Source organism: Thalassophryne amazonica, chromosome 13 (genome assembly GCF_902500255.1).
Source record: "Thalassophryne amazonica chromosome 13, fThaAma1.1, whole genome shotgun sequence".
In the NCBI taxonomy this organism is placed as follows: Eukaryota; Metazoa; Chordata; class Actinopteri; order Batrachoidiformes; family Batrachoididae; genus Thalassophryne; species Thalassophryne amazonica.
This window is the reverse complement of record NC_047115.1, coordinates 68,934,389-68,950,288: the sequence shown is the minus strand read 5'-3', so window position 1 is coordinate 68,950,288 and position 15,900 is coordinate 68,934,389. Positions and strand designations below refer to the sequence as shown.

The window sequence follows — 15,900 nt, the reverse complement described above, 5'->3', positions numbered from 1 at the left end:
ACAAACACCACCTCTGAAAACGCAGGTACAAACTTTTTGCAGCTCGCTCTGACGACACGCAGCTCTGACTGACTGTGACTGACGCAGTGTCCAGGGCCTTCTCACCAAGCTGCTTGCCTGTTGTCCTGTAGTCCATTTTTAAAGATTATCAGGGAAAATTCCCAATAGCCAGTCGTCCAGAAGGTTTATAATGCTACGTATATCGTGTATACACATACTACACATACATACATATACACACACACACACACATATATATATATATATATATCTCGTTTGCACTGGGATACCAATTAAACAAGTGCAAATGATAAAGAAGACAATGCTCATATAGCCGAGGGTATTTTAGCATTGCATCATATTTTTGTATTTTCTGTTACTTATCTCGTCGTATTGTTTGGTGATATCAAGAGGACCACGTTGGAAATAGTGTTTTACTCTTTCTTCTCCTCAGTAAGTTATTTGTATGCGTGCTTTACATGTGATTTTTTTTTTTTTGTTTTTTACCAAATTGCACTCAAACCAACTTTATCTTGGAGCAAGATAGACCCATGCCATACACTATCTAATGTTCGTCTTTGCTTCAGGCAAATCCTTGCATCCTCACTCTTAATTCTATTTCCAACCTGATCTGCTCTGTCCAGAAATCAGTTTTCCTACAACATTGGCTATTGTAGCTTATCTGCATTTTATTTGAAGTATATTTGAAGTTTCCTCAGTTTTTGCATGCCTGGTACCTTTTCAGAGCATGTGAATTCTCTGTTGAGCTCTGTGGGGAAGATGAGATGGCTTGCTGTTGATGTTCTGCCATAAAATTGAGTTTTGAGTTGTTAAAGACTTACGGACAATGTTTAATTAGTTTTTGTTCCCTAAGGCCATAGGAAAGAGGTTCTTTGAGTTATGCATTAGTTACATAAAGTCACATAAAGAAAGCAATCTCATCAATAAATTATCCATTGAATAAATAAATATTGCACCTTTCTTATTATTCTTCTGCAATGCCATGTGCAATTTTACTTAACCTCCCCTCCTTCTGTTACCCTCACCCCCAGTACATTCATATTTAGTTTGTGCAGTGGGTTGTCCACCCAGTTCCTTTCGATGAGGTGTTAGATGGGTGTGTCTAGAAGGATTATTGATAAAGATCAATGGTGTGTCCCTTCCTATAAATAAATCCATGAATCCATGTGACATTGGCCTCAGGGATTCACAGATCATGCAGATTGTTAGAGTGTAGCACTTGCAAAAACTAGGCTGGGCTGACATATAATCATTTAATTAGTACAGAGACTTTTAGAGCTATGTCTGAAAGCAGCCATGATTGAGCAGGAGTGGAACTGTATTGATTGAAGAGGGGATGTTTTCCTCCTAAGAGTCAATAATTCTTCAACTAACGAAAGATAAATACAAATGATATCCACAGACTTAACTCTCTTTACTTGTACATCTCATCTTTGCAAAGGCCTCCTGTTGTACATTTTTAGAAATATTGACAAAAGATACTTTGTCTGCAGCATTTGTCCATGGTAAAATGTAGTGTCCATATGTCCATATCTTGAACAGATGGACATCAGTCATGAAATGTGATGTCATTCCTCTTTATCTGTTGTCTCTTTCAACACACCGTGCTGTGTTGATATTGTATCTTTTGTGTTGGACATGTGTTTAACTTAACACTGACAGAATGACATGTCAGGCCTGGGGGCATGCATGAGTGTCACATGTTGCTGCATGTTTCATTTTACACCAAACTACAGAGCTGCCCTGGGACCTTGTTGGTAACCACATGCACACACAGACAACCTGTCCATCCGCAATTCCTGGAAGCAGCCATTTGTCTGCTGCAGGATAATCTGATCTTTTCCAGATATCAACCTGTACAGGTTTCCACCGTTGTCAAGTCTGTTCTGCTAATTAATTATATTATTAAGAGTGTCCTCTCGAGAGCTGCTCCAGTCATATTCATCTATATGAATGTTGCCTGGCTGTCATGGAGAAAATTCTTAGTATAGCTTTATTTTATCATTCTTTGCACATCTGAATCACATCAGCTTTATCACCCCATACAAGGCAGACACTATGCCGATATCACTTCTGATTGCATCATTTCTTCATCTGTGTGCCTTGGTTTGTCATTAGAAATTCTCAGAATTTCATTTCTGCAGCCTGTTCTGAAGGTTTGGCTTCTTGAGCGTCAGTACCTTTAAGCCACATACAGTTATAGGTTGCAAACAGTGACACATACCCAATCATCACTTTGTTCTTCTGCAGCTCTTTTCTTCTGCTTGAAGGTGACCACAATGCAAAATTTATGACTATTGATTAATTTTCTGCCTTTTCTGGCTTCTCGGGATTGCTGAATTGGTCTATTGTAGATATTTATCAATGCAAAAAAATGTGTGTGCCTGTGTATACAGTGCATCCGGAAAGTATTCACAATGCTTCACCTTTTCATTCATTTTACAACCTTATTCCACAATGGAGTAAATTCTTGTTTTCCCTCAAAATTCTTCTCACAACACCCCATAATGATGACATGAAAAGGTTTTGAAATTTTTGCAAATGTATTAAAAATAAGAAAAAAATTAGACCTGCACAAGACTGGGATGGACTACAGGACAACAGGCAAACAGCTTGGTAGAAGACAACAACTGTTATGATTATTTATTAGAAAGTGGAAGAAACAAAAGATGACTGTCAAAATCACTCTGTCTGGGGTTCCATGCAAGATCTCACTTTGTGGGGTAAGGATGATTCTGAGAATGCTCAGAACGACACAGGAGGACCTGGTCAATGACCTGAAGAGAGCTGGGACCACAGTCAAAAAGATTACATTAGTAACACATGATGCTGTCATGGTTTAAAATCCTGCATGGCAGCAAGGTCCCCCTGCTCAAGCCAGCACATGCCCAGGCCCATTTGAAGTTCACCAGTGACCATCTGGATGATCCAGAGGAGGCATGGGAGAAAGTCATCTGGTCAGATGAGACCAGAATATTGCTTTTTGGAATCAACTCCACTTACCATGTTTAGAGGATGAGAACAACCCCAAGAAAACCATCCCAACCGTGAAGCATGTGGGTGGAAGCATCATACTCTGGGGGTGCTCTTCTGCAAAGGGGACAGGACGACTGCACCGTATTGAAGGGAGGATGGATGGGGTCATGTATTGTGAGATTTTGGCAAACAACCTCCTTCCCTCAGTAAGAGCATTGAAGATGGGTCACGGCTGGGTCTTCCAACATGACAATGACCCCAAACACACAGCCAGGGCAACTAAGGAGGGTCTCCGTAAGAAGCATTTCAAGGTCCTGGAGTGGCCTGGCCAGTCTCCAGACCTGAACTCAATAGAAAATCTTTGGAGGGAGCTGAAACTCCAAACCTGAAAGATTTAGAGAAGATCTGTACGGAGGAGTGGACCAAAGTCCCTGCTGCAGTGTGTGCAAACCTGGTGAAAAACTACAGGAAACATTTGACCTCTGTAATTGCTAACAAAGGCTACTGTACCAAATATTAACATTGATTTTCACATGTGTTCAAATACTTATTTGCAGCAGTAACATAAAAATAAATTAATATAAAATCATACATTGTGATTTCCGGATTTTGTTTTTGTTTTTTTTTTTTGATTATGTCTCTCACAATGGACATGCACCTAAGATGAAAATTTGAGACCCAGGGTGCAGGGTGTTCAAATACGTATTTTCCTCACTGTAATGGAGGCCACTGTGCTCATTGGAACCTTCAAAGTAATGTTTGGTGTTATGATTTGAGGCCAAGATCTGAACAAAGGCTGAGATTTCCCAAATGCAGAGCAGTCATGACAAAAGGTTAAATTTTCAAAGAATACCAGGTTTAATGCTGGACTGATGGCAAGATACAAAAACAGTGGAGGAGCAGGAACAACCAAAATACAAAGTTCACCCACTCAGGTTGTGGGGAGATCCAGGGCGTGAGGAGACAAAGCAAAACTTAAGTTGACAACCTTCCAGGGAGTGCAAAAACCAGAACTGAGTACTTACAAAAAGGGAGCAGTGGAGAACACAGGACATCAGAAAAGGTGAGCAGTCACTTTAACAACAGAATGATAAGTAGCATGCTGCATGGACAACGACGAAAAGCAGCACAGGAATCAGCTACAACAGGAAAACAGCTACAATGGACCAGCAAGGGACATGAACACAGGTGAGGTTAAATACAGAGTCTGATGAGTGAATTAATTCCAGCTGGAAACTCAGAAGGGGTGTTGACAACTAAATTAAGACACTAGATGGCGGCAGAGAACAGAACATACATGAATGAAGAGTGCAGACATGAAGTGACCCAATGACATAGAAAAGAACAATGACAAACACACAATGGAAAGACCAAGACACACGCAACCACAGGAGTGTAGGACATAAACTTGGAAAGAAAGGTGAGAGAACCGACAAAACATGACGTGAACAAAGGGCGGGGTCTAACCAGACCGACAGCACTGCGCGCTCAGTGAGAAATACCCAGACAGAGCGCGCACGTGCACCAGGAACAACAGAAACTGAGATTAAGGGGAGAAAACAGGAGCTGACAATCTCACATGCACACAGAACATGACGGGAGGATGTGGAAGACCAGCAGGAGTTGCGCGCGCACACACACCATACCGACACAGAGGAAGGAGGGATAATATGAACACAGCATGACAGAAGAGGAGACTAAGACAAGAAGTGAGGAATGAGCGCCCGAGGACATCATGTAAAACTGCATTCACACACACTGACATACACATCCACACGGACGAGGGCGGCAGGCACGTCAACGTGGACTAGGAGGGGGGCGTGCCAGAACACATGCAGCTGAGCACACTAACAACCAGACGTGTACACGCACCTACACACACACACACACACGACTCCAACTCCATCTAAACGACAACCACAGATTCACACAGACAGGAGACATGAACAGACTGAGCCAGTACAACAGAAAATTGGACACTGACCATTCAGAAGACAGGACAGACAGACAAGGAAGAAGACAAAATACAAGACCCCAAAAACAACCTGATAGGACCCTAACAGTTTGGTACCCTTCCCCAGATTTGTGCCTTGAGATAATCCTGTCCTGTGCCTTTCTAAATCATGTTCAGTCACCTGAATTTACCCCAGGTGGACTGTAATTAAGCTGTAGAAACATCTCAAGGATGATCAGTGGAAACAGGATGCACTTGAGCTCAATTTTTAGCATCATGGCAAAGGCTGTGAATGCTTATGTACTCCTGAACAAAAATATAAGCACAGCATTTTTGCTTTTGCTCTCATTTTTCATGAGCTGAACTCAAAGATCTAAAACATTTTCCATATACACAAAAGAGCTATTTCTCTCAAATATTGTTCACAGATCTGTCTAAATCTGTTAGTGAGCATTTCTCCTTTCCCGAGATAATGCATCACACCTCACAGGTGTGGTATATCAAGATGCTGATTAGACAGCATAATTATTGCACAGGTGTGCCTTAGGCTGCCCACAATAAAACGCCAATATGAAATGTGCAGTTTTATCACACAGCACAATGTCACAGATGTCCCAAATTTTTGAGGGAGTGTGCAGTAGGTAAGCTGACTGCAGGAATGTCCACTAGAGCTGTTGCCCGTGAATTGAATGTTCATTTCTCCATCATAAGCTGTCTCCAAAGGCATTTCAGAGAATTTGGCAGTACATCCAACCGGTCTCACAATGACAGACCACGTGTAACCACACCAGCCCAGGACCTCCATATCCAGCATGTTCACCTCCAACATAATCTGAGACCAGCCACCTGGACAGTTGCTCCAACAATCAGTTTGTAGAACCAAAGAATTTCTGCACATACTGTCAGGGAACCGTCTCAGGGAAGCTCACCTGCATGCTCGTCTTCCTCATCGGGGTCTTGTGCTGACTGCAATTCGTTGTCGTAACTGACTTGAGTGGGTAAATGCTCACATTCAGTGGCATCTAGCTGCTGATCAACTCAATGCAAAGGAGATGTGTTGCACTGCATGAGGCAAATGGTGGTCACACCAGATACTGACTGGTTTTCTGGCCACCGCGAAATGTGCAGTTTACTTTATATATACATATATACACTCAACAAAAATATAAACGCAACACTTTTGGTTTTGCTCCCATTTTGTATGAGTTGAACTCAAAGATTTAAAACTTTTTCCACATAAACAATATCACCATTTCCCTCAAATATTGTTCACAAACCAGTCTAAATCTGTGATAGTGAGCACTTCTCCTTTGCTGAGATAGTCCATCCCACCTCACAGGTGTGCCATATCAAGATGCTGATTAGACACCATGATTAGTGCACAGGTGTGCCGTAGACTGTCCACAATAAAAGGCCACTCTGAAAGGTGCAGTTTTGTTTTATTGGGGGGGGGGGGATACCAGTCAGTATCTGGTGTGACCACCATTTGCCTCATGCAGTGCAACACATCTCCTTCGCATAGAGTTGATCAGGTTGTCAATTGTGGCCTGTGGAATGTTGGTCCACTCCTCTTCAATGGCTGTGCGAAGTTGCTGGATATTGGCAAGAACTGGTACACGCTGTCGTATACGCCGGTCCAGAGCATCCCAAACATGCTCAATGGGTGACATGTCCGGTGGGTATGCCGGCCATGCAAGAACTGGGACATTTTCAGCTTCCAAGAATTGTGTACAGATCCTTGCAACATGGGGCCGTGCATTATCCTGCTGCAACATGAGGTGATGTTCTTGGATGTATGGCACAACAATGGGCCTCAGGATCTCGTCACAGTATCTCTGTGCATTCAAAATGCACCTGTGTTCTTCGTCCATAACAGACGCCTGCCCATACCATAACACCACCGCCATCATGGGCCACTCGATCCACAACATTGACATCAGAAAACCACTCACCCACACGACGCCACACACGCTGTCTGCCATCTGTCCTGAACAGTGTGAACCGGGATTCATCCGTGAAGAGAACACCTCTCCAACATGCCAAACAGCAGTGAATGTGAGCATTTGCCCACTCAAGTCGGTTACGACGACGAACTGGAGTCAGGTCGAGACCCCGATGAGGACAACAAGCATGCAGATGAGCTTCCCTGAGACGGTTTCTGACAGTTTGTGCAGAAAGTCTTTGGTTATGCAAACCTATTGTTTCAGCAGGTGTCCGAGTGGCTGGTCTCAGATGATCTTGGAGGTGAACATGCTGGATGTGGAGGTCCTGGGCTGGTGTGGTTACACGTGGTCTGGGGTTGTGAGGCTGGTTGGATGTACTGCCAAATTCTCTGAAACGCCTTTGGAGACGGCTTATGATAGAGAAATGAACATTCAATACACGAGCAACAGCTCTGGTTGACATTCCTGCTGTCAGCATGCCAGTTGCACGCTCCGTCAAATCTTGTGACATCTGTGGCATTGTGCTGTGTGATAAAACTGCACCTTTCAGAGTGGCCTTTTATTGTGGGCAGTCTAAGGCACACCTGTGCACTAATCATGGTGTCTAATCAGCATCTTGATATGGCACACCTGTGAGGTGGGATGGATTATCTCAGCAAAGGAGAAGTGCTCACTATCACAGATTTAGACTGGTTTGTGAACAATATTTGAGGGAAATGGTGATATTGTGTATGTGGAAAAAGTTTTAGATCTTTGAGTTCATCTCATACAAAATGGGAGCAAAACCAAAAGTGTTGCGTTTATATTTTTGTTGAGTACATGTGTGTGTGTGTGTGTGTGTGTGTGTGTGTGTGTGTGTGTGTGTGTGTGTACACTAAGCAAACAAATCAATCTCAAGAGTCCATTGAGATATCCTTAGTCACAGCGGCCATCAAAATTCAATTGATACTCTATCTGGCAGTACATTTTCTTGGTAGAGTCATTGTTTGTTGTTTATTTTTTAAATTACGTATCAACATTCCTGCAGACCATTGGTATTTACATGAAGTACTTCGCAGTATGTGAGTGTGCTCAAGTGAGCAGATAAAGGATATAATGCAATACCTGGTCTTCTGTGTTGCATTTCAATCAATTTACATGAAGGAATGGATTTATTTATTTGGCACACAGATCAACAATAACAAAAACTCATAAAAAAGAACAACAGCATAGCCGAAAGGGTCAAGGCAGAACAAAGCTTATAAATAATAAGCCCTGTCTTCATATCTGATCATTTACTGGTTCTGTATGATGATCTTTCATTTTCTGCCACTTATCTGGGTCTGGGTCACGGTGGCCGTCGACCAAGCAGCTCACCACACACTTTTCTTTGCCAAATCCTCTAAGTCTCCCTGGGGGATACCAAGGCATTCCCAAACCACCTGGGAAATGTAATCCCTGCAGTGTGTTTGCCATACTGTCTTCTCCCAGTTGGACGTCCTTTGAACACCTCCCAAAGGGAGACAACCAGGGTGCATCCTCCCCAGATACCTGAACCATCTCAGCTGGTTCCTTTCAGTGTGAAACTGCAGTGACTTTACTCAGTCCCTCCCAAGATATTCATGCTTCTCACCCTGTCCTGATGTGTAAGACCAGATACCCGAGAGACGAATCTCATTTCCGCCACTTGTATCCACCAATATGTTCTTTCAGTCATCACCCAAAGCTCATGACCATAGGTGAGGATAGGAGCGTAAATCAAGAGCTTCGCCTTCTGGTCTCGCTTCTGTGGTAAATTAAGAGTCTCTCCTTCTGGCACAGCTCTTTCTTCCCTATGACGGACAGCCCAGTACAACATCCGTAAAACAGCAGAAGCAGCTCCGATCAGTCTATCAGTCTCACACTCCATCTTACCCCCGCTCATGAACTTGACCCCAAGATGCTTAAACTCCTCCACTTCGGGCAGTGATGCTCCCCTGACCTACAGGGGACAGTCCACCCTGTTCCAACAGAGGACCATAGTCTCAGATTTAGAGGTTCTGATCCTCCATCCAGTCACTTTACTCTTTGCTTCAAACCTGCCCAGTGTACAGAGGAAGTCTGATGAAACCAACTGAACCACCACATCTGCCAAAAGTGTATATGCAATTCTGAGGTCACTAAGCTGGACTCCGCTTTGAAATCCTGTCTATGAAGATCATGAACAGGGTTGGTGACAAGGGGCAGCCCTGGCTGTGTAGTTACTTAATCAGGAGTTAGAATCAATGTAATTTCAGATGAATTCCGGCTTTATTTAATATCTGGTGCTAATTAAGTGGTGTATATGTATTGTGCAGCCAATTAATGGCATCATTTTTTATCTTTGCTGGTCAATTACATTTTAAATTATGGTAGATGTATTAGGCACCAGATCCTACATCTGGTTACTTTAAAACCTGGTCATTGTTTTAATAAATTAATTTACGAACATCTTGATTATAATATCAAACGGGTATAATCACAGATGATAGAGCAAGTAGCTCAGTGGGACAAGTCTTTGTACTTTGACAAGACACTTTATCTGGACTGTCTCAGTACACCCAGATGTAAATTATGCCAGCTTTGGCTGGGGAGGTAGCTGGTGATGGCCTGATGTCCTGTGCAGAGGGAGTTGTAAATACTCATCCTCTTAATGCAGTTGTATGGGGAGATAAGAACAGGCACTCAGGGCATACATATATGACTTCTTTGAGGTTCAGATAAGTATTCTTTGGGCTTGATTTGTCCTGGGTTCAAAGTTTGGGTCCCATAAAGAACTCCAATTAAAGGATGGTAATGCATCCTAAACCAGATGATTGATTGATTGGATTAGTAATGCGATGATTATAAAAAGACTTGGTAATCACAAAACCATATAAGGTAAATGGTGTGGTGCTCAAGTGTCATCCCATGGGGATCTTAATATGCACAGCTACTGTGCATGGTTCTGCATCTGTCTTGTTTAATTTTTGCGTCATGAGATACACAAATGATTGGCAAGGTGGAAAAGTAAAGAAAAAGAGAACTGTCAAAACAAAAAAACATGAATTTTGTGGCTAATGTAGCTAATGCCCGTGTTTAAACATTATTTCATGGCAAGTCTGGGAGCATGCTGCGCTTTGCAACACCGCATCCACAACACTACGGATCCGCCTGGCAACCACCCAGGCAGACCATTCCCACATCTCTAAAATAGCCATCTTTCTGCCACAGCCTGGTGAAACGTGGGAATCCCCTTGGGCTTCTCCAGGTGTAATTGTCCTCAACACTCAGGCACGTGCGTGCTTGATCATGCCCAGAGAAACAGGCCACATGGCCAAAATGTCAAAGTTTATGCTGCCTCACAATGCAATTGATGCTCCTCATCTTAGTGTCTCTTAGTAACCACTTGTGTGATACAGTCATTCCAGTGGTACCAAAGGATCCTCCAAAGAGACCTTGTACCAAAGACATCCGGTTGTCATTGTAGGTCACTGGTTTGTGTCTCACAACCATACAGTAAGACGGGCATTCCATGGCAACATCTTAATTACTTTATTTAATTTTAAAAAAATTAATGAGAAGACACTCTCAAATAGAGTTTATCTCTGCTCTGATAATAATGGCCAATCATTAATGCCTGCACTGACTGACAGAACAGAGGTTTTAAACTTGGGTCTGCAGGGGTTTTTTTTTTTTTTTGCAGCATGCGGACTGTTTAGATGTTTGAACTCATAAGGTTGGTTCTTGAAGTGATTAGAAAGATATTTTGAATCGGACATGACTGTGTCCAAAAATGTATTCAGCTTTTCCTTGTCGCAGTGACCAGCCTCACAGTCTTTTTGAAATCCACACTCTACTATCTATCTTGGGTTATTGTGTACACAAAGAGACTAAAGCGATCATATACACTCTGTGCTCTGTCGATTGACAGAGGTAATCACGATGCATTGTTGAAACTGTCTTTACACCAGTCAAACATATGAATGTCCTCACAGGTGTGTTATCTTTGATTTTATCAAATTGTTTTTTCTGTGCCTGTCTGTGTGTGCCAAATATTTTAAAGCTTATAGCCAGGTGGTCGCTAAGGTGACTTCTGTGATATCCAGTGGAAGGACTCTCCTGCAGTATTTTTACAAGGGAAAGTCCCTGAAGCTGATATTCTGAATGATTACATCCTGTATGCACCACCTGTTATTTATCATCACTTCTCCACTCTCCACATGATTTTTGCTGCCTCCCCTAACCAGAGAGGAAACTGGTTGAGTGTTCCAGAAAGGCCTCAAGTCGACCCAAGCCGCTTTCCATCCTACGCTCTTTGGAGGAAAAATATGTAGCTGCTATGAAGAAGCTCCAGTTTGGTAAGTTCATTCTTTTGGCTGTTTATGACTCTGCATTCACTTCTGTATGTGTATGTTTTCTGTGTTTTTTGACTCTTGAGAATAATTAATGTTGAAAAATGAAAAGGAAATGTTCTAGAGCTTGCTCTGTTAATTACTTGGATGTACTAGGTGTTAGGAAGGGTCATGGAGTCCAGTGATTTGGATATGTCATCAAAGAAAAGTTCACTGTTCTTGAGATTGCAAGTGATGTTTTAATCCTTGCAGATCAGAGTGCCTGGTAACGCTTGTGAGTGTGTTGGATCCAGACAAAGATGCAAGCATGCACCAAGTACTTCCTGGACACAGCTGACAATGTATTTGTATATGGGGAGATTGTGGAACGTTGTGAATGATTCTCTGACCTTATTAAGCAGACGTTGATAGACATTTGTGAAGAACTTATGGTGTCCTGAATTCCTTTGGTTCCATGATGTTGCCGATACCTTTGCAGAAGGAAGGATGGACGAAGGCGCAAGTATTCAAAGTCTTGGATTCTCTGTTTTTCCCATGTTGTTGTGTGATCTGGATGCTGTGGATATCTTTGTTGCTTAGTCCCTCTGGAGAAACCTTGGGTACTGCTACAATGACTTTGTGTCAAATGAGCACTTGCTTAATTGACAGATAAGGCCTTGTCAATACATCATGAAGAAGTGTGAGTTTCAACACCACAGCCATGTGGCCAATTCTCTGATGCATCTTTGAGCACAAATGTTCTTGATTACCAATGATGCCAGCAAGGACTATTTGAGGTGGTAGATATGTGATGGCCCAGTCACACGACACTTAACGAAGGGTGACGAAGCCCTGACGAAACAAGAGATCTGGACTTTGTTGACTGTCGTTGGCATCGTTTAACTTTCGCGCAGCTTCATTCCTGCAGCTGGCGTCAGGATTTTTAAACTGTTGAAAAATTTGAACGAAGGGCAACGAAAACCTCAGTTCGTCTGTTTCGTTTTGCTGTCGTTTTTGATGTTTTTTAATCGTTTGTCTAGTTTTTGTAACGTTATTGTTTAATTTGACTTCGTTGGAGCAGCTGAACGTTTTCACACAGTGCAGAAGCCGGTTTGTGAGCGCTGAGGCTGCTGCGTTCATGTACCGTCGGAAATTACAGGGCAAACTCAGCGTGTTTGCTTGGATTTTTTTTTTTTTTATCTGTGTGGGGGCAGCTTCAATGGGCTCAGGCACATTACATAGGCCAAAATTAATCTTTTGTGTGGATATAATTAATTATTTTGCCACAAGCAACTGTTGAATTTGAAACAACGAAAAAGGTGTGTAATTTCCGACGGTACTTAAATGCAGCATCAGCGGAAGTAGGAGCTGCTCCGTGCGCTTATTATTTTGCATTAAATATAACAATATGAGTGTAGGAATGACAATCCAGCCCTTCTGTACATGTGGCAACAGGTAGATGAATCAAAATGATGATAAAAAGAGCTGTTCTGGAAGGAAGAATTCACGCTGTGGATCAGTGATCAGCTGGTGGAATAACCGCACGAGTCAATGCGCGCGGTCACACGCAGATTAATTTACTGCTCTGATATATTCAATCATCTTTACACTTATATTTATATTTATTCTCCCTTTTGACAGTTTTCTGTTCTAAATCAATATATATGGCACACTTTTTTTTTTTTTTAATTGGAGCACAACGGAGTGCGCAGAGTGTCGACAGACAGTGTGGATTCTGATGATGATGGAGACGATCCCTCTTTTGTTCTGGACAAGGAACCAGAGCAGGTGGTCCACTGACATGCACACAGATTCTCTTTGCAGTTTCTCCAGGACTCAGGCGCTATGAGCTCCGTCCCAGCGCCGAGTGCTGGAGCAAACACACACTGCTCCAGGCGCGTTTCGTCGAGATCGTGAGCTTTGGTTTTGTTAAGTTCCTCTTTCGTCCCTTTTGTGCTCTTACTTCGCAGACTGTTCGGTGATAAAAGCTCTTTCGTCCACCTTTTCTCAATAAATTGTGATGTTTTTTTACTTTTTCCCTTCGTTCAGGAATCGTCGTGTGCCGTGTGGTGTTAGACACTGCCCACATATGTCTGTACAGCGTTGGCACAGATATTAAACAAAGCATCCACTAGAGGGCACTGTAACCCCCCTTGAAAGCTTTTCACATCATCAAACATGTCAATGGTTGGAGAAGTCGTAATGATGCTTTTTTTTTTTCTTTTTTTCAAGAGAGGCAATGATGTAGTCAATGGTGTAAATGGAGAGTGGGCTCTGAGGCCATTAAATCCTTCGTTACCAATCAAACATTATAAAAGTCTATTAAAAATATTCCGCCATTAACTGTCTTCATTGTGTCCTTTTGCCTTGAGTTGTGTCTTGTTTGAACTTTGGCTGCACTGCCCCCGTGATTACTGGTGGTGCTGCTCTGTTTTGTAAGGAGGATTTCAGAAAACTGACACAAATATGGACTCTTTGTATACAGAGTGCAGACAGAAGGCTCTGTCCATATCCATATTTTACATTGAGCAGCCGTGATCTTGAAGATAGGACTCCGAAATAAAAATGACTTGAGCCAGCAGTACACTACACAATGGCAAAATATGAATCTGTGTTACAGCTTATTTGCAGAGAAACACGTTCTGTGCTGCACTATGTATGGAGCGACTATGTAAGGATTGTGTATGTTTGAGTTGAACCCACATAGCAGCAATCCGAATACTCAAAAGGAATTAGGACAATAAGGAAAATGCAGACTTAAAAAAAACTGCAGTGAACCTCATATTTACTTTGACTTATGTTTCATTGCAGTCTATATGAACCCAAGATATTTCATGTTTTTTTAGGTCAACTTCATTTAATTTAATATACACCCTCTCCTGCATTTGAGGCATGCAACACATTCCAATAAATTGAAATGGTGGCAATTTATTCTAAATATAAGGACTATATAATCACTTTTACAGCCAGTTGTCTTGAGACAAGTCAGGGATTGATTCATGCACATTTCCAAGTATTAAATATGCCTTGGACTTCACAAACAGGCCTCAGGGCCTATACAGGACTATACTGACAGTAAAATATAACGGGTATTTTATTTTCTGATTGCATGTATCAGACACTTGAGATGTGGCATGATGTTTCAATTGAAATGGAAATCTGACCTTCTGTTCCTTTTTTGACCTTACAAGTTGTATTCATGCTTGACCAGGAAAATAGAACTTGCCACAAAGTTATAAACAGAAATTTGGTTGAAATTGTTAGATAAGGCTTGTAATCTCAAAAGCTGGCATGCTAACAGTTAAAGCTCAATTATAAAACATCAGCATTGTATATGTCCTTCATTATTATAGAATGGAAACATTTAACTTAAGAAGAATGTATCTTAACTGGAAGCAGCATTGATCTTTCCAATAATTAGCATTTTTCAGTTTGTTATAGGCAGTAAGAAAAAAGGCTTTATGAATGTTGTTAGAGTATAAGTTACTGTAGACAGGAACAGTTGAATTCCTGAAAAAAAAAAGACAAATGATAGACTTCACTTTACTTTCTGTTGTGTCCTATCTGATCAGACACTTTTGAAATGGTGTCAGAGGATGAGGACGGCAAACTGATGTTCAAGGTCAACTACCACTACATGTCTCAGGTGAAAAATGCCAGCGATACAAACAGTGCAGCCAGATCTCGTCGCCTTGCCCAGGAGGCTGTTACCCTTTCCACCTCTCTGCCCCTGTCATCCTCTTCCAGCGTCTTTGTCCGCTGTGATGAGGAGAGACTGGACATCATGAAGGTAATGAACATTGATCTATTTTTGGTCAGTTACCACTGTATGAACTTGTGACAGCACAATGAAATGCTCTCATGTTTGAGGTGTTTCATCTGATAGCTTTAGGATTAAGGATGTTAAATTGTTTGCTTTGCTAGAGAGCGAGCTTCATTAATTTGATGATTGATTTACCCAAGGTACCTCGTAACAGCCTTTGGTGAAGACAGTGGTTGTAAAAAAAAAAAAAAAAATTTTTTTTTTTTTTTTTTTTTTTTTTTTTTTTTTTTATAAGAAAGGGGGGGAATTGTCCCTACCGCATATAGGTACTACATACCAACATGGGGGCAAGCTATTGGTTTTTGCCTGAATTTTCTGGGGTTTGCTGACTAACATATTTCTGTCACTGCCTCCTTTGTAACCTGCGAAGTATTCAGAAAAGAAAAAAAAAACCTGCAAATTCATCGAAATAACATTGAGTAAGCACAAGTAGCAATAAATACATACCTTGAAACACAACTGCATCCCTCTGATGTTACTTCTCCTGTCTTAGTGCACAGCAACCCTGAAGAATATCGTTCTGCTGTCTGGCACTGCTCCGATTCCACACGGCTTCATACAGTAGTGTTCAGAATAACAGTAGTGCTATGTGACTAAAAAGATTAATCCAGGTTTTGAGTATATTTCTTATTGTTACATGGGAAGCAAGGTACCAGTAGATTCAGTAGATTCTCACAAATCCAACAAGACCAAGCATTTATGATATGCACACTCTTAAGGCTATGAAATTGGGCTATTAGTAAAAAAAGTAGAAAAGGGGGTGTTCACAATAATAGTAGCATCTGCTGCTGATGCTACAAACTCAGTTATTATGTTCAAACTGCTTTTTTAGCAATCCTGTGAATCACTAAACTAGTATTTAGTTGTATAACC

At 41.7% G+C, this 15,900-nt stretch overlaps 1 protein-coding gene across 1 annotated transcript in view; it reads left to right on the top strand.

Annotated features, from left to right (window-relative positions):
• The window catches only part of birc6 (baculoviral IAP repeat containing 6), a 346,340-nt gene that overhangs the window by 277,015 nt on the left and 53,425 nt on the right, over window positions 1-15,900 (top strand). The window contains exons 67-68 of the mRNA XM_034184474.1: window positions 11,121-11,231; window positions 14,777-14,994. Coding sequence (XP_034040365.1) covers window positions 11,121-11,231; window positions 14,777-14,994 — 329 coding nt within the window. The remainder of the gene's footprint in view (window positions 1-11,120; window positions 11,232-14,776; window positions 14,995-15,900) is intronic.